This window comes from Chamaea fasciata, unplaced genomic scaffold (assembly GCF_029207755.1).
Source record: "Chamaea fasciata isolate MVZ Bird 193981 ecotype frontalis unplaced genomic scaffold, bChaFas1.0.hap1 SCAF_14, whole genome shotgun sequence".
NCBI classification, from domain to species: domain Eukaryota; kingdom Metazoa; phylum Chordata; class Aves; order Passeriformes; family Sylviidae; genus Chamaea; species Chamaea fasciata.
In genome coordinates, this window is record NW_027094099.1 from 2,522,118 (window position 1) to 2,547,946 (window position 25,829).

The 25,829-nt window shown below is 45.3% G+C and overlaps 1 protein-coding gene across 7 annotated transcripts in view; it reads right to left on the minus strand.

Annotated features, from left to right (window-relative positions):
• Positions 1–25,829, minus strand: part of NEO1 (neogenin 1) — a 168,742-nt gene that overhangs the window by 77,807 nt on the left and 65,106 nt on the right. For all 7 annotated transcript variants that reach the window (XM_066196692.1, XM_066196691.1, XM_066196689.1 and 4 more), the window contains exons 3-5: positions 21,841–22,116; positions 18,696–18,849; positions 11,063–11,199 (exon numbers count right to left, since the gene is read on the minus strand). In XM_066196692.1, the coding sequence (XP_066052789.1) occupies positions 11,063–11,199; positions 18,696–18,849; positions 21,841–22,116 (567 nt within the window). The remainder of the gene's footprint in view (positions 1–11,062; positions 11,200–18,695; positions 18,850–21,840; positions 22,117–25,829) is intronic.

Consider the following 25,829-nt stretch of genomic DNA (forward strand, 5'->3'; position numbering starts at 1 on the left):
AAGAGTATCTTAGAATAGTATTTTTGGCCAGGTGGTGCAACGACAGTTCACTACAAGGGCAAGATGTTCTTCCAAATGATGTTTTACCCATCTGAGCTGTTCCAGACAAACCAAAGAATCCTTTAGGTTGGAAATGACCTTCAAGACCATCGAGTCCCACCATTAACCCAGCACTGCCAGATCCATCACTGAACCACAGCCCCAAGTGCCACATCCAGAATTCAAATATTCCCTTTAGTCCGTAACATTTTCCTGCACTTCAAAGAATGTTCTCTTTTCCTTGGAAAACAACAATCAACAATTACAATCCCATGTGAAACTAAAGAAGCCAAGTTCCAGTTTTCCAAGAGAAGCAGCTTAACATCTGAACCCACAGTCCTTCACCCCAGCACTCCAAGTCCTGGTTGAGCATTACTGTGGTTGATGGGATGACGCAGAGCTCTGGTAACAGCACCACCAGTCCACAGACACCCTTCAGAGGCTCCATAAAAGCTTTTTTCCTTGTGCTCCAGCGCTTGCTCTCACCCAGGGGAATTTTACACGAGTTAACAGGTTAATTGTGGAAACCCACGCTCCTCCTGCTCCCAATTCTCTACGTGTCTGCCTGGACCATTCCAGCTGCAATCTAAGCAGCAGCAGGGAGATCAGCAGCTCTGAAATCACTCCTCTAATGGTTAATCACACTAATGATCGTTTAAGCAAATTAGCAGAGCAAGAAGCATGCACCGTGCAGATTGAGTGTGTGGCTGGGAGCAAAAGCACAGGCAGTGCCAAGGATAGAGCCCACAGCTGCTCCAGCCCCAGAAATCTGAGCTTAGGGAGCTGAACCTCCTCCCCAGCCCCACAAAGCCCCCAGTGGGTCTTTTCCTTTCCCACTCCAGGCAAATTCCCAGAGAGCAAAGCAACGTTTCGGCTAATTATTTAAAGCACAATGATTTGAGCCTTATGGTTTCTTCTGCAGCCAAGAGAACGTAACAGGATGATGATCACCAAGTCTTATTTTTCTGCTATCACTGGAAGCACCTCCCTAAAATACAGTTTCTTTCCTATGTGGCATTTTAGGATGTGCTACAGGAAACAGGCAAAAGATAAACACTATAAATCAGAGCTGTGTTAGTGCTGACATTGTCAGTAAACAAAGTTATTAATTATACATGTACTGGGAAAGCTGAGGAAAAATTATTTGCCCAAAGGGGAAAGGAAAGGCAAAATTGTATTTTAAAGATTCTCCCCAAAGCGTGGCACACAGCTTATAGTAAATCATTAGAATTTAGTGAAATGTTTGTTCTGCAGCCCTGACTCAGCTCTCAGAGCCGTGAGCTGCTATAAACTCACCTCAAAAGACACTTGAAGTACAGAAAAGTGACGTATTTCAAGTTCTAATTCAGCTTCTTTGGTTCTTCCCTGTGCACAAAGCCTCCAGCAGCTCCATCCTTGTCACCGAGCCATGGGGTGGCGGGGAAGGGCCAGTGCCAACCCCTCTGAGCCCCATCCAGCCTGGCCTTGGACACTGCCAGGGCCGGGGCAGCCGCAGCTTCCCTGGGCACCCTGTGCCTCCCCACGCTCACAGGGAAGCTGCTGGCCACAATTCCTCACTCACCCAGTGGCACATGCACTAAATCCGTGACTCTAGAGACTGGGATCACCCAGGGCAGGGTCTGATGCTTTGCACAAGCCCAGGGAGATGATTCTGTTGCACTTCCCTCGCTCACCTCCTCATCTCCCTTTGTGCCCTCCTGCAGTTTCCAGCAGGATCTGCTCCATGACCCTGCTGGGCACTGTGGTGGCACTGACTGCCCTGTGGTTCCCTGGGTCTTTCATTAGCATTATTCCATCAGGATAAACAAAGAGCAATAATTTGAGGTTGGAGCTCCAAACCACTACAGAGCTCACTGAGTTACAGGACACGAAGCAGAATTATTTCCAAAGGCTGCCAAAACTGCAGCATCTCCTTCAAGTCCCGTTCCACTCTGCCACATTTCTATGGAAAATGTACATTGTCCCGCCTAAGGGAAGTGCTCCTTGTGCTTGCTGATCCAGCTCTTGACAGACAAGCAGCACTTTTTGGGAAGGTTTTGCAACTTCCATGACTATACCCACTGCAGGTAATAGAAAGAGAAATCCTGAGCAATCCCACATTCTGTGCATGAACCTATCAGTGATGGGGAGGTTCCAGGGAACCTTCCAGGTGCTGTAACTCAGGATGAGCACAAACCCCCGTTTATTTTAATTTTGTTCACAGTGCTTTACCAAAGCTAAAGCCACCTGATGTGAGAGACGCACAACCTGGGGAGTGGCACTTCCAGAGCACAGGGTGCTTTGAGGTACCACAGTACAGCAATTTATACCCTCACCTGCAAAGTGCTTTGTTTGATGTTATATTGAGACTACATTTAAGCTCCTAAGGATGTGAAAAAGAGAGATCACAGATGCAACCTTTGAGTCAGCACTTGAAAACAAACAAGACTGCAGAGCTGCCAGAATTCGGGACTGGTTAGAAAAATATTCAGTATAAAAATAACGTTCTGCCCTTCATTAACCATTAACCAGCCCACTCTGAGCCTGGTTTCCTTCTGTGAGTGTCTCGGATCCTGTTCCCATTTCCCTCCAGGCCTGCCCCCAGCAGCCCTCTGGAGAGAGCACCTTGAGGAGCACAAAACACCTTTGTTAGGCAACTCACACCTGCCTCTAAGGCTTCCCATCTCCTCCAGAACACTGGGAGTGTTTAACTTCCACCGGCATCATAACCAAACCCTGTTTACTCCAGGAACCCAAACCCCACCGTGGTTTTCCTTTAAATTATTCTCCTCATGAAGACAAACTAATTAACTGCAAGACTGTGTGGGGAATCAGCCATCAGAGATAAGAGCCCTCCTCCCTCCCACAAATTACTGGATTGTTTCATCTCTGCAACTTCGGGAGAAACTTCCCTGCCAAGGACTAGAGTTTGGATAATGAGACATCCAGTAATGGCAATATTCTGGTTCCCATTAGAGAAATCAATTATCTGCTGGATGAGAGTCAGCTTAACCATCATAAAAATTTAACTTGAAAGAAAGTCTACGTTCACTTTATGGTATGGGCTCTCTCTCTCAAGACTGATTGATGTGTGGTGCTCTTCAGCATTTCCACTTTAACATCAACCTCAGTTTTCATCACAAAATTTGATGGTGTGAAAACAGTGCAAAAGTTTCTGCTGAAATGGGAAAAAAAAATTAAATCCCATAAATTCAAAAAATTAAACTTGGAGCTTGATTCAATCAATTAAAACGGAAGGATGACCCTGATGCACAGAGAAAAGTACTCACCATTTAGGGCACAACTCCTATAAAAAGAGTCTCACTTAGAGGCAAAAGGCATTTTAATGAGCTGCTTAGTTCACACATTCACATTTCTTGGAAGTCTCTGGCATGTGCAACTTAAAAATTACTACTGAATCTTTCAGCTTTTAGTCTGCAATTGAAATTCCGTCATCTCCTTTTGCTGGGGAATAAAAGCAGTTTGAAAACCCCTATAGCTTATCTCTAGTACATACATCTCCTGTATCCCTGAATCCTTACAAGCATCCAAGACACTTGGGACCACGAGCCAGCTGGGCTGACCTTTCCTACAGCACTGTATGAAAAACACACTGCAAAAAGAGAAAATCCTGAGCTGGGCAAAGCTTGTTCCAAACTAAAAAGCACATTTTTACTTTGGAGACCAAAAAAAAACCCCCACCCCTAAATATGAACCTTGGGCAAAACCCTGCATTTTCTGGAACTGCCTGTCTAGGCCAAAGGCACGGCCTCAGTTTACGCTGTTTTCAAAGCCATTTTGGGGGAAAAGGATTTCTGTCCCTAAAGCAGCAGCTGGTTCAAACTCCTGTGAATATGATCCTCATTTACTAGAAACTCTGGCCGAAAGAGAAGCCAGCCTTTACAATTCCCTCAGTTCAATATCAGTTTCGACACTGAAGATATTTAAGACACCGCTGCTTAATTTAGTAACGTTTTCATTATCCCCAAGGATTCCTCAAGAACATTTACAAGGAAAACCATTTGTGTGAATGCTATGGGTTACTGATCATTCGGTTTTGTTTTTCTTAATGGTTTTTTATAAATACATATATCTCACAAAGAGGTCTTTTTTTCAATTCCACATGTATCTCATCTTCCTGCATGTGCAGTTCTGGATCTTACCTCCTAAACCCACGTGCCATTCCATTATGGACACCCATCCCAAATGATCTCATCCCTGTCCTCATGAACCCCTGCCCATTTGGGGGCTGTTTTGTAACTATTTTTGAAAAAACAAAAAAGTATGATGTTTGTCTGATTTTCTATTTGAAAGCTCTGCAGCACCTCTGTAACACAAAGACAACTTTTCCAGATACAATCAGATTGTGCAGGGAATTCCAGACGTTTCATGTACAAGAACCTCATGATTGAAGGTTGTCAGGTCTTTGGACAAGAGACTTTGTTAGAGGAAAAGCCTCCCCTGCAGCAGGATCATCTGGGGCCTGCACAGCCCATGGTCCTGGAGATGGTCCGTATAGAGACACGATCCCTGTCCTCACCACCAGCATCATCCCAGCCTTCTCCTGGCCACAGGGATCCCACTGAGCACAGGCACACACAGCAGCTGCCCCTGCTCAGCCCCGACCCCGGGAAAGATGGGAAAACCTTCCCAGCCCTGAGGTGCCCCGTGCCTGCCCGCCTGGAACGTGGCAGCCATCAGGCAGAGATCACGGCCTGGCAGAGCTCCCCTGAGCTTCTCCTACAACACACTTCACTGTTCTCTGACACCACCATGGAATCTGCACTGCTACCAGAGAATTCTCCTTTAAATTCCAGGAAAGCTCATTGGGGACTTTTGGAAATACAGCTAAAGGAGACAAATGGTGGTGTCCCCATTGAGAACCATGGCAAGATCTCTTCACGTGGCAGGGGCCGGACAAATATTCCTGCTGGTCTTAGAAAGACATCAAGACAGGTCAGAAAACCTGCAAACTTGCAACAGTCCAGCTACAGAGCACGATTTAGACAGTGAGCAGGTAAAGCAGAGGTTCTGCTGAGCACAAGCCCCATGGAACAGAAACCAGATCACAGTCTCGAACATGAGAGTGGGACTTCTGCATGATGCAAAGAACATTTTGGGGAAGTTTACCTTTAGTACTAAAAATTACACCTCTCCTGAAGACGAGCTGTTCTCGTGTCCGGGTACAATCTGAACAAGTGATGTAGCCTTAAAATAATGCTCCCCTGTCCTTCCTGTCCCACAGACCTGAATATCTGTTTGTAACTTTCCTACCAGCAACACTTGCCTTGAATACAAATGTGAGAGACAAGAATTCTCAGTTAGCTGAATTCACAGTAAACTGTGAACTCCACTGACATTAAACTACACTAAGGAGCAACAGGGAGGACTTTCAGAAAGCTTCTTCAGGCAAACAGTGAAGTGCAGTGGTAGAGACCCAAATTCCAGGGAGTTCAGCTCATCCACCTTCCCCAGACCAGACTCCTGGATTCACTGCCCTTGTTTGCACCACCACAGAAAAAAGGTCACTAATTATTCATCACATTTTCAGGGCAAGAAATAACTCCTCTGAACCCCTATGTTGTTTTTACTTCCAAGAGCTTCCCCATGCAGCACATTCTGAGACCCCCAAAAAGGACAACGCTTTGTCCTCCACGTGAGCCTTTGACAGCTTCAGCATCTCCTGAATCTCTAATTGAGGGGCAGCCCATTATCAAATACAGCACTGAGCTTAATTAGAGAGGGAAATCGATGAAGATCATCTAGAAGGTATGAGAAAGGTCTGAGCAATTTTCAGTGATGGTTCAAATTTCTTCCCTGGAATTGTTTCCAATAATAATGAAAGCTTAATGCAAAAATAAGAGTTACCCAGACATATTACTCTGCTGCTGCAGGACTTAATGTGCTTTGCAAACAGCTACAATTTCTGGGGCAGGATGGCATCAGCTTTTATCAAAGCAGCTGCCCCAGAAAACCCTGGAAAACAAGCCCAGGGTTCTTCACATTCAGGCTCTTCCTTCTGCAGCTGTCCTGGTTTTGTTTTAAAGAAAGTCTTGACTTACCTCACACATCCTGGCTCATTCTCATTTTATTTTAATAGCAAGTCATATGTTAATAGATACATGATTACAACTGGTTTTTAAGCCAAAATCTTCAATTAAAAATTTAAAATAATCGCCTGCCACGAGTAATCAAAGTACTAGAGACCCCATCCCAGCAAGGGCAAAGGCAACAGGAAAATCAAGGTGAAGCAATCCTGCCAATGCCCCCAGAACACAGAAATCAGTGCTCCCTGACACTGCAGGACCAACACTACAAAATATCTGCTTAATGCTGGAATAAGGCTTTGCCATTGCTGTCAGCCTTGTCAGCTCCACTGAAAATATTTCCAGCACTCCTTCTGAAGCACAAAGTGGACAATTCTATCAAAACATTTCAGCATTTGGTTTTTTCCATCCAGTTTGCTCTGGCAGCACAAACGAGGCCGTGATCAGCCAATTGCCACATGCAATCTCTGATTTATCCTTACAGATACCCCAAAAGAAGCTCCTCTTGTTTGATTTTTAAATTTAGTTACATTAACACAGTGAGACATTCAGTGCATAATACTTAAGATACACTATCAGACACGGAATGGTGTCCTAGACAACTCAGAAGCTGACTTTCTGCTATTCCAAAAGCTCACTGAAAGGCAAAAACAAACAACAGCAAAGAGCAACTCTCACTCTTCTCCCACAAACACAGGGATTTTTTTTTATTTTAAAGGCTTCAGACCTGCCATGTCTATTTTATAGGAGAATGAAAATGGAAATTTTTCTTTGGTTTATGATTTTCTGGTTTATTATTAACTGCGGTAAATATTTCAACAGGGAGAGAACGTGCCCCCAAAGCTGCTGGTCCCCACCCCAGCACCAAGGCAGGCCACAGGAAGCCCCTGTGGTGACCTCACTCAGTCCCAGCCCCTGCACAAACCCCCAGGGTGCTGGGCACAGCCATAAATGTGAAATATTGCCCAGATGAAGGATGAACTTGTGACCTCCCCAATATTTAACTGCCACTCTGGCTCTTCCAGGCTGAGCAGATTAAATACAGTAACTACCTGTTTCCCCAGCTCTGCTGTCATCACTTCCCACTCTTATCTCAGGGAAATGCTACAGATTCTTTCATGGCTGGGGAGGGCAAAACAAATTTTTCCAGTGCTCTCAATTCATTACGGGTGCTGTAAATAACCTGGTAGCAGCAGCCACAGCGAGGGGACAGCACTGTCACTACAGCCAACAAAGAGGTGACTTTTCAGGCACCAAACTGTTGCCTCCACCGTGGGAAGTGTCCTGCCCTTGCTTGGCCTGGACTGCGGTGACACCAGGAAAATCGAGGATGTCCCTTTGCCACATTCTGTGATATTCTGGGTACAAAGGTGTGGGAAGTGTTAAAGGTAAGAAGACTTTCAGAGAGCTGTGAAAGCAGGCCCCAGAAAGAGAAAGAGCAGAAGAATTTAGAATTAGCTGCAATAGCAAAAGTTTGAAAGCAGGTGAAGTTACAAGAGTACATCAAGCAAGGACATGAAACAATAGTCTGAGTGTTAAGTTTGGCTAGGATAGATCTTAAGGCCGCACAAAAACATGTTTAGCAAGAGAGTAGAAAGTTTCAAGCTGAACAATGGAATATTGCTTATTGTTAACAGAAAGCACACAAGCAATTGTTTGAAGCAGGCGTGTGTGTGCTTTTAGTGATTGGCTAGAACAATTGTCTGTAAGCTTTAGCAATACGCCATTGGCTGGAAAACTTTCGAAATGCCCTCTAACAAAGAAATCTTCAGCTGCTGTCGGCAGATGTGACTTGTTGCAATCTTTCAATTGTCCAAAATCCTGTTAGGAGGCTGATGCCCCAATAAAAGTTCGAGGAACATCTGACAGTAGCCCCGTCCCGTTCGTGCTCAGAGCCCCAACACACAAAGGTGCACACATGTTTTATCCATTCAGTGTCTGGCCCCACCTCAGCTGCGGACAGGATTCAGCAACGTCCAGCTCAAGGGGCTGGGACTCTCTCAGGCACAGGCTTTCCCTGGGACATTCCCTGTTCTTTTCCACGTGAAACCACGTCTCAGATGCACGAGGCCAAGGTTCAGTGTGTGACCAGTAGGTCCATGAAATCTCCTGCTAGCAGATGCACAGAATCACTGAATGGTTTGGGTTGGCAGTGACCTGACAGGTTCATCGCATTCCCCCCTGCCAAGGGCAGGGACACCTAATAGCCCAGGCTCCTCCAAGCCCCATCCAGCCTGGCCTTGAGCACTTCAGGAATGGAGCAGTCAAAATTCCCTTCCAAAGTTAAGGAAATTTCTTCACTCTACCTCCCAGATACACAATGCAGATGAAGAGACTGAGGACAGAAATTTGCGTAGAATTCTTCTGGACTCTTTAAGTCAAAGGTAATTTTCCTGATTCAGTCCTTCTGTGATGTAGGGAAACAAATCCCAATCACATTTTAAACCCAACAGCAGTAGAATGCTCCTCTAGCACCTTCTATTTATGACACAAGGGTTCAACTATTTCCAGTATGTGAAACTGATGATATCCTTAAGTGTCACCGATAGGATCTGTGTAAGTGCACTGAAGGTACCACTTATCCCAACTGAAAAACTGAAATTGAAAACGGGGATAAGCCAAAAGTAACAGGAAACACCCCAGGAGCCCCCAGGATTGGTGGCTGTACAGTCCAAACTAAGTTGGAGTAAGTTTTCCCCAACCACCTCCCTTGTACCTTACACAAAACCTCCAGTAAAACTCAAGTATTTTCCTGCCAGCTGAGCACAGCCGCACTGTGACACACCTGAGGACACCCTCCCGCCAGGGATGGTCAGGAATTTCACCCCCACTGCCATGGAAGGGGTATTCCAGTGGCCAGCATCACACCAGAGACACTCCTTTGCTTGCAGGGTTTTGTATCCTTGTCAGAGGACACAGAAAAGCTGGTCATGGAGCAAAGTGACCTTTTAAGAGCATTCCTTTGAGTCCATGCATAAGTCAAACTTACAAGTGGATAAAGCAGGTTGTTTCTGCCTGCAAATTTCAGTCAGCCCATACCTGGCACTGTCAGGAAATCACAGTCAGGAGGTAGCCACAGAAACACCTCTCCAGTTTCAGTGCCCTAACACTGCCAAGCAATGGCATCACCCCCCTTGGCACAGAATTCCATGTCTAAACTGCCAGGGGGAAATGCTGTTAGAAGGAAAAAGATCAGCTGCCTGAGCACAACCCCCAGTACAGAGTGAAACCTGTCAGAAAAAACAAGGGCTTCAAGGAGAGCTGCAGAAAAATACAGAAGGGAGTTAGTGCCCAAAAAATGGATTTCTTGTCTGAAACGCTGCAAGACTAATTTCCAAGAATGGCAGAAATAACTTAAATTAAGCAAAACCATGCTGTTATTAGGTGGGTAGAGATGACAATTTCTTTGGTCTGGAAGAAAATGATCCAGGGATCAGGTAACAGTTATTCAAGCTATTCAACCCTGCTCCAAACTACAGTAATGCAGAAATACAATTACTCCCTACAGTGACCTCTCAAGGAAAGGAGAATTAAGATTAGAACTAAGAAGTAAAATCAGAAATGTCACTATCCGAAACGCACTCCGTGTAATCTTTAATATTTTTTAATATTCAAGCATAAAGGATTTTCTTTCCAGTGCCAGGTGTATAAAAAAAAATCAGCATGGAAGGTCTGGCAGAATATATTCTAAACCTTCACAACCAAATGAAGAAATCCTTCACAATAGTTCAGGTAAGGAACAAAAGAATTGTCTTCAGTTCACTTTCATCCCCAGGTGACCTGGCTGGATGTCCTGCACTAAGGCTCTTCTCAGCTTTATCTATGACCTGCTTAATTGCATCATATCACCACTAATGTTATTAATTGCTGTCACTGCCCATAAAGCACAAAACCAATTCTGTGAAATAGAGAGGCTGGAACTGAATTAAACACAGCACACAGTGAGCAGTTTGAAGCCACTGTAAAGGGTTCTGAAGCCTTAAGCTCAGAGGTATTTCTGAAGCCAGAGCACCAAATCTTTATTCTTTCAGCCAAGATACAAGGTAAGAAAAACGTGGGGTTTTCTACATGTCCAGATGGAGACTGAGCACTACCTTTTGGTCAGAAAACCCGTCCTTTTGTCCAGGGAAAACCCTTCACTTATGGATGTTCAGTGAATAAATTTCTCCTCTCAGAATTACTTTTTAGACCAACTTTGTCCACAGCAAACCAAGTCAGTTAAGCTCTTATAAGGACCCTGCATATGCCATGAAACTCCAGAGAAAGAACTGGAAACTTCTACTCGGGTCCAATCAATGAAAAAGAGGGATTTCCTCATGGAATGTAAGAAAGACAAGGAAGGCAAACTTTTATCACAATTTTTTTCTCCACTCCTTACAAGGTCTATTTTCTTTGCTTACCCAGTCTGTTTTATTTAGTTTTTAACATATAGTAAGATGCTTTTAAAACTGCATTATCAATATTTCAGTGCTTTTTCTGGTAAAAATAGCTTGCAAGAGTAAGCAAAAAATTACACACACAATAAACCAGCACATTACCGAATATCTCTGCTTTTATCTTCTCAAAAGCTCATTGAAAACAACAGCTTATTTAAGGATTATGAAAAATGCGTTAGAGATATCCTTCCCAAAGACAACCAGGTTGCAGTACCAAAGGTTGACTTTCAGATGGGATCAGCCCAACTGTGGCCCTGGTCCTCCTTCAAGTATAAGACATTTCATACTATAGGAGCAGACAGAGCAGCTCTTAAGCACCCTCAGGTTGTATTATATAAGCACATTGCTCATTCGGCTATTTCAGAAATTATAAGCAGTTTGGATAATAAATCAGAGTAACAATATATAAAACGGTACCGGAGGGGGGGCTCGGTTTTTAACGGATTTTTTAACAGAACCGATCACAGAATGAACTTGGTATTTAGTCATCTGGAGAAGCGTTCTCTGCGCAAATTAAAATAAAAATTAAATTTAAAGTGAAAATTAGAATCTCTGACCCACCTTGGACTGCCAGCTCTGCCTGGGCCTCCAGGGTGTCGTTGCCACTCTCGGCGATGCAGGTGAAGGTCCCGGCGTCGGCCTCGGCCACGTCCCGGATCTCCAGAACACCCCCGGGCAGCAGCTGGAAGCGCCCAGACCTGCACACACAGGGACACTGTCACTCCATGGACACAGCCACGTCCCACATCCCTGGGATAGCCCTGGCCACACCTGCACACACAGGGACACTGTCACTGCATGGACACAGCCACGTCCCACATCCCTGGGATAGCCCTGGCCACACCTGCACACACAGGGACACTGTCACTGCATGGACACAGCCACGTCCCACATCCCTGGGATAGCCCTGGCCACACCTGCACACACAGGGACACTGTCACTCCATGGACACAGCCTCAGCCACATCCCACATCCCTGGGATAGTCCTGGCCACACCTGCACACACAGGGACATGTCACTCCATGGACACAGCCACATCCCACATCCCTGGGATAGCCCTGGCCACACCTGCACACACAGGGACATGTCACTCCATGGACACAGCCACATCCCACATCCCTGGGATAGCCCTGGCCACACCTGCACACACAGGGACACTGTCACTCCATGGACACAGCCACGTCCCACATCCCTGGGATAGCCCTGGCCACACCTGCACACACAGGGACACTGTCACTGCATGGACACAGCCACATCCCACATCCCTGGGATAGCCCAGGCCACACCTGCACACACAGGGACACTGTCACTCCATGGACACAGCCACGTCCCACATCCCTGGGATAGCCCTGGCCACACCTGCACACACAGGGACACTGTCACTGCATGGACACAGCCACATCCCACATCCCTGGGATAGCCCAGGCCACACCTGCACACACAGGGACACTGTCACTCCATGGACACAGCCACGTCCCACATCCCTGGGATAGCCCTGGCCACACCTGCACACACAGGGACACTGTCACTGCATGGACACAGCCACGTCCCACATCCCTGGGATAGCCCTGGCCACACCTGCACACACAGGGACACTGTCACTCCATGGACACAGCCACGTCCCACATCCCTGGGATAGCCCTGGCCACACCTGCACACACAGGGACACGGTCACTCCATGGACACCACTCCAGTGTGGGACACGGAGGAGTTTATAATTACACCATCACATCCCACACCGAAAATTAAGTTCAACCCTATCAATTCCACAATAGCAGCTCATCTTTCTGCACCTGCAGCTTCACTTGTTCTTAATTAAATGTGATCCAAGGTATTTAGTCAAGAGCAGCCAGAACTGAAGAAAAATGAGGTATTGTAATCACATAATTTTAAAAAAAGGCATTTTGCAGTTCCAGCTGGAGTGACTGACTGCTTGGAAAGCTGAGGGAAGTAAAACAGGAGAGACTGTGCCTTTACAACACAAGGACAGCAATGCACACTATCCAATGTACAGGAATTGAATTTCTGTGAAAAGGTAAGCCATCCCTGAGAGATGAAATACTTCAGAATAAGATGGAGGTTAAAAGAAAGTCAACATACAGACTCATCAGGTGACAAAGGGTCTGTACAGAGTCTCCCCCTCAAACCTGCAAAGGGCAGGGAAGGGTTTCTAACCCAGCCCTTACAATCTATCTGCTTTTCCTGCTAAATGGGGCAGATAAAGGTGGCACTCCATACTCAGTGCAGCACCCTCAGCCTCCAGCCCTCTACCTGACAGAAATTTGTACACGACTTTTCCAAGTTCCTTCAACACTTCAAGTTTCCACACAAAATATCAAAAAATTTTTCCAATAAAATGCCAAGAACCCCAAACCAGGACAACAAGTTGTGCCTGGATGCTGACCCAGAGCCATTCTTATTTGCAGATGGAAAAGGAGAGTCAGGGGGAGAGGGAACCCGGTGGCTTCCTGCCTGGCACTCTCAAACCGTGCTTGTGGACAGGAAGAGACTGAATTCTGTCAATGCACAAACATTACCAAAATGGGCTTTTTTTGGTCTCTATTTGTCAAAAATCAACCTCGGTGCTTTCTCCATCTAAAATTTTCCTAGAATTACATCAGTAGGACCAATCCTGACCTGCTTGGACAGGTGAATTGTTGGCCCACAGACTTTTGCCTCATCTCACTATTATTTATCAGATAAATATTGATTTATGATCCTACTGTAACTGCTGATCAATTTCCTGGTTAATACATTTTAAAAGCAGAGCAAACAAATCCATAACTGGCATTAAGTGCTAAAAGCATCCAAAGAGATGTCCCTATCCAGGTGTTCTGTAAAGAAAGCCATACTGTTCTCCCATGAGAAACACCAGGACTGCAGAAAGGCTGGCTTGGAAGAAATGCAGGGAATTTGAGTGAAGATACGAGTTTGAAAAAGCATATTAAGAATTTCCCAAATGCTGGGAAAAATGTCCCAGGCTTGCCTGGGAATGGCACTTCAGACATGCTCTAAAACCGGGCCTAAAGAAAAACACTCCAGTAAGATAAGCCTGGACCTTGACACATGCATCCATGAAATTTCCTACCTCCTTTTATCATGTAAAAGAGCTGCTTTGACTTTTTGTTCTTGCAGCAGGGAATGTGCCCCGGGCTGGGATGAAAGCAAGGAGCTGGATCTGGCAGGGACAGGGAGCAGGGAAGGAGCTGTGCCCCAAGAACCGCCACTGTCACATCCTGAAGGAATGATCAAAGGCCATCAGCATGTCCGTGACATCTTGAGGACATTAATGCCTTTTCCAGGAGATCCACTGCTACCCTCTAAAAGCAACACGTGCCTTAGGATGCTCCTTTCCCACTCCAGCCTCTGGAAAAGTTACTGTCAGCAGTGAAGATGTTACTAAAACTATTAAAAACTATTCCACCTTGTCACCTTAGTTTGTCCTAGGGGATCTCACAAACTACTTGTAGTATTGGAATATTTATGGCAATTCTCCTGTTCAGCCATCTCAATATGTGCCATGTTTATATTCCCTTTGATTATTTTCCGCCAGAAAACCTAGAGTTGAGTTCAATTTCCCAATAGGTGATTCAGTGGAAGTTTAATGGAAGAAAACAATTAATCTGCCAGACTCCTTGGTGATTCCCTCTGTATGAATCAGCCGTGGAAAAATCCTGGCCTTAAAGGAAAGCTGCTTTTGTAATAAAGCAAAACATCTTAATTTTGTAAGGACAATGAAGCATTTTCACAAAAGAGTGAAGCAATCGGATTTCAGACACTAGAGACAAAGAATCAGCTTAATATAAAAGCGATAACATAATTTGAAGTGTCATTAAAAACAACAAAGATTGATCACTCAGATGTCAGGGAAGAGGAAAATCAAATTCCAGCCTTTTATATGCATTCCATACAGCCCTCACTTGCACCCCATAACATACAATTACTGAGCTACTCTGGATGCCTCGCTCACAGGCTCTTTGTGTTTCATTATCACAAAATATAGTGAGCCTTTATTAATTTACTGTAGTCAAACTGTCACTTATACCCTGAGGTTTGGGCCTTTCTTCCCTCTTTTAAATTACTATTCCCCAAACATCTTATAATCTATTTGCTGTCTCAGTAAGTACAGCAGATAAAATTAGACAGTAAATTAGATTATTTTGTGGGATCTACTACCAGAAAAATCTCCATAATTACTCTGCTATGCTTAACCTTTCCTGAGCTGGGCAAGTGTACCAATCACTCAGAACCCTGCAAACAGAAGCGTGTAATAATGGGAATATCACACTTTGGTGGGAAAACCTTGCATTAGGGATGCGGATGTGATCATACAATCAACAACTCCATGTGAGCACAGCCAGCAGAGCAGACATGAACACGGCACAAGTGCCCTCAGCTCTCATCCCCTCACTGTAGGAAAGTATTTATTAACTGGACGTCCATGTTTCTGCAGGAGTTCTTCAATTACATGGATTTTTGCTAAACTGAACAGTGCAAATCTGCTGCAGAGCTTGCTGGACTTTACAGACATTCAAATGTTACTGCTCGAGTCCTTTCAATGGTTTAGTTTCAGCTGAACCAGCTCAGCTACTGCAGTTTTTTCTGCGGCACCTGCATTTGTTCCCTCTCCCACAGACATGTCCCGGTATAAATGAAGACACACAAGAGATGCTGTTGGAGCACATACTGACCCACACACTGCAAAGTTTTCAGAGCAGATCACCTCCCAGACATTTCTCTGTGTCTGTGTCCCAAGCTCTGGGGACAAATCTACCTGGGCAGCCACCTGGAACTTCCCTTTCCAAGTCAGGAATTGTCAAAAGCACAAAGTGACTCCTGCACTTGCTGAAGAACAGACCCTTCACACAGCAGGATCCTCAGCCAGACTAGAGACTGAAATAAAAAATATTCACTAGGTAAGAAAGGCTCCAAACCCAAAGAGCTACTCAGCCTGAATCTAACACTTCCATTCTAACCTTTTGTACCAAGCAACGTTAACACTAGAGGAGATTTTACTTTAGGAAGTTTTCTGTAAAGGGCCTAAGATTTATTCCAATAACTCCACACTTCAGTGCCTTCTCTGCTTCCTTCCATTTCCTGCAGCATTCTCCACATTGCTGGCAGAGATGCTACTGACTGGGAGTGCCCGGAGCCAATCCAGCTGGAAAAGCAGGGGGATATTCCCAGTGCTGAGCCCAGGGATGACGTCTGTCCATGTGTCAACGGCAAAGACCAACCAGGTACCCACCTTCCGCCATGGATCACACACGAGGCTGGAACCTTCCTTTGGATTTTGGAGCTCTAAATTGGAGCTACATCTCAACATAGAGCAGTGGTTTTGGTTCTTTACAGACAGTGGAGTTTTGGGGAAACTATAAAATATGAAGATTACAAGCTGGACCAGTGAACCAATTTGAGGGGAAGCTTCTCAGCCTTTAGCGGCATTGTTTACAGAGAACCAAGAAGTCAGCAAGCTCTCTATCCGATTTCTCTAAAAATCTTAAAGCTAGCAAGTTCAGAAGGATTCCTTGGGGTTCTAAGAACCTTGTTCCAATGGAAACTTGGAGCACTGAGTTAACTTCCGTTTCTCACCCAACACCCAAAGCTTTCTTCTCTCTCACATTAATTCGGAAAATATTTTATCACAGCAACTAATTTCACAATATATGGCATTACAAGCTGTCTGAACAACTGCCAAGGCTGCCATCACTCAAGTTGGCTCATATTTATCCATTAACATAAATCTTATTGCAGTCTTCAACAAATAATCCATCAAATTTAATTGCCTTCCCTTTTCTCCAGATCTTATAACAAATATTTAATACCAAAACCCCACCACTCCCTATCCTTAAAGTTCATCTGTTTTCCTATAAATACAGGCTCCTATCCATATTCTCCGTAAGAATACAACTTGAAAGCCAAACATTCTACTTTGTATTAATTAGAACAGTTATTACAAAAGTAAAAAAAAAAGGTTTTGTGTAAAACCCTTAACAAGAGGTTAAAATTAAGGATAACTTGCCCATGCCGTCTGAGTTTTGCTTCCTAAGCCCAGACACACACAGAGAAATGTCCCAATATATCTGGCTATACCTACAAATATGCATGTTAATGTTTGGCGTGGGGGTGTGCATAAACAAACCTGGGATTTCAGAGCTTTTCCCAGGCAGAAGGGACACTAAAACCTGCCCAGACGAAAAGAATCAGTCTTTTCTTGGGATAAAGAAAAGCCACACTAAGAAAGTCGTACTTTTATATCAAAAGAGGATTTTAATACAAATTAAATGTGATTTAATTTGTAATTACATTAACAGACCATGCATAACAAGCTAAGGTAGCTATTTAGCAACACTAACTGCAGGCTTTTCTCCAACAAAGAATCTTAATTTCTGGAGATTTTCCAGTTATTCTATTCACACCAATAACACAATAGCTGGAGGGTAAATGGAGTTTAAGAGGCTTCTGTTCTCTGCTCTTTGAATCTCTGCCCTGTTCAGCCACAGTCACAAGCAGCAGACTTGGGAGCTTTGGCTCAGTTTGATCCCTTGAAGGAACAGCGGAAAAAGTTTACCCCACAGAGGGGAAAAAAATCAAATTTCTACCTTTACCCACCTTAAAACTCAAGCCTACAGTGAGCACACATTTCAGTTGAAGAAAAGAAGAGCTAAGTGTTGCAAGAAGAAAAAAGTCAACTGGAACCTGTTCTTGTAACAATGGGCCAAAACACTAAAAACAAATGCTAAACATTCTGAAAAATCAGGTTAGACTTGGTTCAAATTGTGTACATTTGAAGATCAAGTTTATTTACTAATGCTATGCTCCAGCCCTCCAGAACAATTTCTCACTCTGAATTATGAGAAAAAGCAAATACCTGTGAAGCCCTAAGAAGTTCTCATGGTAACCTCATGGAATGAGGGAAGCGAATTCCAAAGGGAATCAACAGCAGTGTATTCAGTGGTGGGAAAATCTGGGCTTTATGTCTCAAAAATCGAGAAAATAAAAGGAGAGCTTTAACCTCCCTGTGCCCTGAATGTGCCACAACCTAGAGAAGGATGGGGCAGCAAAACTTCCTAAAGACGTGACATGACATCACTTTACATGCAAGAAAAACAAATTCAGATCTTACCAGGCACGTTTATTCTGCCATTTCATCCCATCTGATTGTGCTGCTCTAATGAGTTTGTACCAGCTTTCATAGGGGAGTGAATTCTTACATTTATAAAAGCCCCTGAATTTAAATCATGTGCCTTCACACTGACACAGCACCATCTCTCAGGGGCTGTTTGTCATTTCCCACAGCAGCCTCCCATCAAAGACAGTTCAAATTACCATCCCCTGGATTCTTTTAATTTAAGAGTTGCCAAAAAAGAGATATATTATATCCCTGGTGCTGCAGAGACTTGAGCATTGTTCTGGCTGCTTTCTGTGTCAGCCACACCACAATTTACCACTCCTTGTTCCACGATTAACTTGGCTCGCCATTAATCTCACTGCTGACTTTGAGGGACACGGAAAACATTCAAATATCTGTTTGCAATCCTGGTTCTAGGAAGTACGTTCATTACATCGACAAAAATGGGCTTGATAAGATTTGTTCTGCTTTTTTAATATAGATTTTCTACCACATTATTCTAACTGACTACACCAGCAATGACAATGTATAAGTTTTCACTCAGTCCATCTCTGAATGCTCACTGACTTTTTGCCATCATGCCTAGCGTTTTAATATTCTGTTTTAATGAGAAAATGTGTCATTTTGCTTTAAGCACTTACTCTTCAATTCCTGCGGGACATTCTGACACGGAGTGGACATTTCCACTGCACAAAGAATGAGTGCAGGGCTTCACACTCAGAATACCCCCAGTCATCCTCCTTTTCCTACAGTGTCCTTATTCCCTTAATTGCTGCTTCTACTCCAGCGCCAATCTAAAAGCAATCTATTCTTAATAACCTCCCTGCTTCAGACAAGATTTCTTGGCTTCAAACGGCTGCAAAAAACTACCCTGAAACTGTTCCAAAGTCTCCTGAACTACCTTCCGTATCCCAACACTGCACCTTGAAGCCCTCCAGCATTTGAGATCAACTTCTGCTCTCCAGTTCCGAAACCCAAAGGAAGGTGTGCACTAATCTCAAATCCTGGCTCCAGCTGGATTCCTCCCATCAGACAAAGACAGGGCTGTCAGCCATTACTCACCCATCTGTGGGAAGCTCTTCCTCATTCCTTGTCCACCTGATCTGGGGAGGTGGAAATCCCTCAGCCACGCAGGGGAACACGGCGCTCTGCCCCGGCAGCCGGGTGAGGGACGAGGGCGGCTTCAGCAGCGCCAGGCTCTGCGGCTCCTCTGCATCTGCAAACAGCACAGGACACAGCTGGCACCAGATGCAAAACCAGAAGATGGTCATGTTAAACACCACCAAAAACTCCCTGAACCAAAAGCCAACCAGCCAAAGGAAAATCACAAATGAAACCTCTAATTCCTTTCCTCCAGAGGATTCCATCCCACCTCACCCACAGCCTCTGTCAGAGCCTCTCCCAGCCCTGTAACCATTTCCTCCCTGCTCACCCTGCACTGATTCCTGCGTTGCCTGAACTGCGAGGGGTGTTTGGAGGTGTTACAGCAGCAAAGCTCCACAACTGGAAAAGGCCTCAAACTATTTCTGGCCACCTAAAATGGGGACAGAGTATTCTGTACCTACTCTACTCCTGCTCCCTGAATGAAGCACGTCCTGTGTCTCATCACACACATATTTGGCTTCTCTCTCTCTTGGGCCTGAGGTGATACTCTCATGGATTTCAGGAAGTTGTTGTTTTGGTTCAGCTCAAAACACTAAAAATAATACTGAGTGTTCACAGCACTGAGCTCAAAGCACACAAGAGCACCAAGGCACAACATGAGGAGGACACTTGGGGGAAGCAGAACAGGTGGAAATCCCTTGTAGGAGTTGGTGCAGGCAGAGGCAGCCAAGCTCGGAGCAGTCCTGGATCAGCCAGCCCCATCCCTGCAGCTCTGCCCACACTCCTGGCAGGAACTGCCCTGCTGTGCATGGGGAATAACAGAATGACAGGGACCTGGAGCAGCACGTGGAGACAGCCAGGCTGCAAAGCAGGGATACAACATCTCCAGGCAGCCATCCTTACACAGAGAGGAGCCGGGATGATTCCCTGGAGACACAACTCTGACAGCTCCAAGCTCCCAGAAGGGAGTTCAGCTCACAGGTAAATGGAAACTGGATCCCAAAATTAAGTGACATTTTTCCCTCGCAGCCCTATGTTTGAAAGCGCCCACTGTGCTCAGAGCAGAGCTCAGAAATGCATCTTCCTGCTCAGTGGCAGCCTGGTATCAGACAAAGCAGAAGATTTAAGCAGCGGAACATTGTCTGCAGATGCAAATCCCTGGGATGCAGCAGTGTGCTGGGTGTGTTTCAAAGCCTGGGAAGCAGTGGTGGGTTCACTGTCAGCCACACATCAGATAACCATTTAAAAGGGGAATAAACTGAATAAAGAACAGATTAATTCAAATCCTCCTTTCAAATACTTCTCAGGCCAAACAATCAATTACGGGGCTGGTCAAGACTAAGGGAGCTTTCCCTTCAACAGCTTAATCCCACTTTCTAAAAAAAGTCTGCTGGGAGGGATTTTACCAAACTTCACTATCGATACTTTTGGATTCATGATGGAGCAAAGAAACAGCATCACTTGAATTCCCTAACACAGCTCTATTTCATCACTTTCAGCAAAGCATTACAAAAGCAAGGAAACTACAGCTGGAGCTAAAAGAATTCAAAAGATCAGTGTACTATGGAAGTTTTCAAGATATCTCCAGTTTCAAAAAAAAAAAAAAAAAATCAGCAAAATCCTCAGCATTTGAAGGGCTGCAGAAACATGAAGGCAATCCAAACTACGGGAATTCAATCAAGCACCTTTTCCAAAAGTTCTTTCCTTCAAACCCTGTATCCTTAGTTGGAGCAGAGATGAGGCTTTGGAAAGGCTAAAGAACTTTAAGTCCTACTTTAAGCATGGTTCATTTCTGATACCTCAAGTTCAAAAGAGGGCTATAATTGTAAAAATTGGGGTATTTTACAGAATAATTTAGTATTTTAAGTAGAGAAGGGCCATAGTCACAAGAAACAGAACTATTCCTTGAAAGGGACCCCTGAAGGTGCCCACACCAGGTCAGGCCAACCACGACGTTGTCCAGCCCTGAGAGCTTCCCGAGATGGAAACTCAGCAACTCCCTCCAGCAGCTCTTCAAGAATAACAGCTGAATGAGGATCCCAACATGGAGAGTAATCCCAAAGAGATGGCTCTGGGAACAATTAAAGAACCTCATATGAAAAACAGCCTGTGTTCCCCTAGTTTGGGAAAGCATGACCCAAATTCCTGTCCTATTTATGGTCACTTTTCAAACCTTTGTATTAGAGCAGCTGGTGGTGTCACTAGGGACAGAACACACTGAATGTGCCAACAGTTTACATCAGCACTGGACTTCTAACAAAAATATCTCAACGTTTCAGCAAAACTGGCAAAGCTGAACCTTCCAAAATAAAATGTCACCCCCTCTGGGGGTTGGAGACTTCCCAAAAGGTCCCACTGCTTAGACAATCAGAATTTCCAGAATACTGGGACAAAGCACCTCAGCTTAAGCATCCCAAGAGCGATGGACTAAGCACCAATTTCTTTGTGAAACTTTCACAGGGTTTGAAACATGGGATTCAACCTGAGAAACTTAGAAATCCACAAACTTTTATACTCACAGAAACAGTCAATTCCCTCTTTGTATCATGTCACAGGGGAAGTATATTACTGGGGTTTTTTTTTTGAAGAAGTCTTCCCCCAAAATGCCTTAGAAGCTGAACCATTAAATATGGGAAGGCAACCTGTGATTGTCTCCAGCCTGTTTCCAACCACTGCGAAGAGCTCAGGACCTGCGGACAAAGACCCTGAGCTGGGAGACTTCCCCTAAGGTCCCAATGTTTAGATGGCCAGAACATCCTGAATATGGGAAGTAAAAACACCTCAGCTTAAGCATGCCAAGAGCGACACACTAAGCACCAACTTCTTTGGGAAGCCTCGACAGGGTCTGAAACATAGGAGTCAACTTGGAAAAAAAAATGTAGAAGTCCCCCAAATGTTTATATTCAAAGAACCAGTTGGTTGCCCCTTCGTATCAATGGAAGTGTATTACTGGTGGCTTTTAAAAATGTTTTCCCCAAAACGCCTTACAAGCTGACCCATTAAACATGGGAAGGCAGGCCGTGAGCGTCTCCAGCTCCACTCCTGAAGAGCTGAGGCCGCGCAGCCCCGGATCAGCTCAGCAGGGAGCGGGAGCAGCGGGTACCTGGCAGCACTTTGAGCTCGGCCTCGTCGCTGTACTTGGGGGCACCGCCGGTGTCGAGGGCGCAGCGGTAGAGCCCCGCGTCGCCGTCCGAGGCGTTGGTGAGCAGCAGGGCCCCCCCGGGCAGCTGCAGCAGCCGCGGGTCCGGGGCCAGCGCCTGCCGGTCGCGCTCCCAGCGCAGCAGCGGCGCCAGCTCCGCCGACACCTCGCAGCCCAGCACCGCGCTGCCGCCGCGGGCCACCGACGTGGGCTCCGGCTGGCTCGTGAACCTGGGCAGACCTGCGAGAAAAGAACAACACGTTTGAGACGTTCTGATCGCGACAGCAAAGCTTGGAAGTGCAAGTCAAGACTCAAGAATGTAGTTTTTGAAAAGTGAAGTTGCTCTTAACTCCAACTCTTTAAAAACTTTAACAGCTGATAGGACAATGCTAAACATGGATGGTGTAGAGGCAAACAAACCAAATAATCACAGAATTCTGGAACGGTTTGGGTTGGAAGGGACCTTAAAGCTCATCCAGTCCCACCCCCCGCCACAGACAGGGAAACCTTCCACTATCCCAGGGTGCTCCAAGCCCTGTCCAGCTTGGGACATTTCCAAGGATCCTGGGGCAGCCGCAGCTTTTACAATGCAGCCTACACAACACCTTCACTCACCACCTCCAGCTAGAAAAGCCTCTGTGCAGTGCCACAAGGTAAATATTGAGACAAATAATGAGATAAATATTTGCATATGAACATTCTCAGTGTGGCCAAGACCGGATTTTCTTCAGGGCACACCACAGAGCTGACTCAACAGCACGGCACAACCTGTGTGACCTTTTCCATAAAAACGCTCTCCAGAAACACCCAGAACCCACTTAATGGCTTCACAGTTGGGCTGAGGAGGCCAAACCCTTGAGAGAGTTGCGGGAAGAGGCTGGGGACACAGCTGGAGCTGGTTCCATGGAGCCAGAGCTGAGGCAGCCAGTGAAGCTGGGGGCACATCCATAAAGCACACCCAAGACAGGGAAAACCACAGGGCAGCAGCGATGGAAGTGTGAGGCACAGTCCTGGAGCAGGCAGGTCAGAGGAGGAGGAGGAGGGAGAGGAGGAAGGGCAGCTTTGGGTGTCACCCTGGGGAGACCAGGGTAGAGCATGAGGCTGAAGAATTGGGGATGAAGGCAGGGAGGTGAACCTGGAAAATGGGGAGCAGGCAGGGAGAGATGCTTTAGTTTGGTTTTATTTTCTTACCACTCATATTACTTTAGTTGTCGAGAAATTAAATCGATTTTCTGCAAGTCAAGATTATTCTGCCATTACAGTAACTGGGAGTGATCCCATCTTGACTCAGTAAGTTTAATCTTATTTCCTCTCCATCCTGCTAAGGAGCAGAGTGAGGGCACAGCTGGATGGGCAGCCAGCCACAGTCACCCCTTCTTAAGTATTCTGCAGAGGGAAACGATCAAATCTGCCACAGTTCAACCCCCTATGGCCATAAGTTGCACTTCGTTCCTATCATGAATACACTGGAAATGTACCAGCAGAAGGACCAATCCTGCAGGACAGTCAGAGTGAATCCTAACAGGAGACTGCTAACATATAAATCACTTCTGTCAAGTTCCTTCCATAACCCTGTAGAGTTCACCTCCAATTGTTACATATTTTCTTCCCTCTCAGAGTCCCACCTGGGGACTCCTTCCATAACTTCACTCCTCTGAGAAACTGTTTCTCGTCTCCCCTCCCAGTGTACTTCCAACCAACTCGCGGTCCTTTGATCTTGACCTTGTTTTGGTATTGTTTTGCATCTTTGATACTTATCCACCAGTCCCTCCAAGGTATTCACAGGAACAAAAAATCCACCTTCTTTCTTTCAACTTTCCTTCTGCTTAATGAAGCTACAAAATCTTTAGTTCCTCTCCCTCATTCCCCTAACACCCTATGTACCTTGAAAGATGCAGAATGGTAGGATAATTTTGGAAGGAAGGGACCCAGCCAGAACAGAGTCAGCTACAAGGTCAGAGCTGGTTACTTAAGGATTTGTCCAGTCAGACCTCAAGAATCCCCAAGGGTGGAAACTGCAAAACTCCTGGGCAACCTGTTCTACGTCACGGAGCAGAACTCCCTCTTCAAACCCAGTCAGAACCTCCCCTGCTCCAACTGACCCCCAACGCCTCCTGCTCTCCCACCGAGCACTCCTGGCAGAAAGACAAACCCCAGTGCCTAGAGAAATTTAACGACACAAACACCCGCAGAAATGTCGCAAAACTGCTTCTCTGTCTGTTGAAAAGATCTTCCCAAAAGATGGAACCATCTCAGCGGCTCTGCACAATCAACCCTAGAACCCAAGTAACCTCTTCCTCTCCTGAATCACCCATCCCTCTGTCCCAGCACAACCCCAAGGTATCTCTCCACCTGCCTGGTTTTTGCACACTGTGCTCGGAAGTTCCATCATTAGTCAGTCTGGAGCATTATTTAATTTTTCCTGTGAGACCATGGAGGCCACAGCAAGGGTAACAAGGTCTCTTCATTTGCCACACTCACTAATTCAGTGAGTACACAGGTTGTTCTTACAGCTGATGAGGCTGTTAACCCTGAGCCTCTGAACTCCAGTCTCTGAGGCATCTGTCCTTTCTGAAAATCACCTTTTGACAGAACCCATTAAATGTTCATAATTACCTCTGATTCTTATCTCTCTCAATATTCTCATTTATTAAGAGCCCTGCATATTAAGCCAGTTCTTTCCCCAGCCTGGGAGGGAATCCTGGGTCTCCTCCTTTAGCAGGTGACCCCGTGACTCCTGTTTTCACCTCACCTGTTGCCATCTCTTTGCTCCCACTGGTGCAGCCCCACACTGGCTACTTCAAGCACAAGCAAGAACATTCCTGGAGGACTGAAGCCCTTCAATCTCTCACATACAGCTCAAATATGCTTTGATTTTAATCCCTTACAAGTACTGTTCATTTCCTGGACAAGACAGACCTTGTGCCTTCTGTTGTGTGCAAGTGTTCCACTGAGGTTAAATAAGCTTTATTCAAGATGGTTTCATTACTCACTAGAAATGAAATCGCACTTCATTTTCCAAGTCATCTTAAATGCCACTAAAACCTGTATTTCATCATAGTCCTGTGTGGTTTTAAAATATACATTTTAACTTAGCCTATAATTTTGTCCTAAAGAGTAATTTTCTCTTATTCTACAATTATTGGCAATTTGCACTGCTTAAAAGCCTCCATAGTGGAGGAGGACCCTTTGCTTCAGCCAACAACCAACCACAGAACAATCATGATGCATTATAAAAAGCACTCCAAATCCAGGCCTTAATTACTATTAATTTGGAGATCTGTTTATAAATCCAGGAGCAGGTCCCAGAGTGCTGGCACACCTCCTGCAGCAGTGGGCCACTAGAAAATACCCTTTCATCTCCCAGCCCAGAACCTTTCCATTACAGAGCTGCTCTCTTCAAAATATCAATCATCAACTTCTAAGGCAGCATTCCCTGAACTTTCTATAATCCTTTTTAAAGGCATTACCATGTAAGCCAATTGAGTCTAGTTAAACTACAAACACTTTTTAAACAATTTTTAAGGTTAAATTTCTCAGAAGTTGCTACTTTTTTGCTCAGTGGTTTGTAGTTCCCAAAAATCAAGAAGCTTCAATCAAGAAGGCTGAGTAAGAAGTTCCAACGATGAGTAGAATCCCAGGATGGTTTGGGTTGGAAGGGACCTTAAAGGCCATCCAGTGCCACCCCCTGCCATGGGCAGAGGCACCTTCCACTATTCCAGGATAGCTCCAAACCCTGTCCAACCTGGCCTGGGACACTGCCAGGGATGGAAGATACATTCCTAACTGAGGAAGCAGCCCCCACTCCCCAGCCACGTGTTGCAGGGCAATCAGCTGAAGACATCAGCCCATCTTTTGGTAAATGAATGTCACGATAAATGACACTTTGGGCTTCTGACATTGAAGACCATTTGTTCATGTTTGTACACACATTAATCATTCTGTGGCAGTGT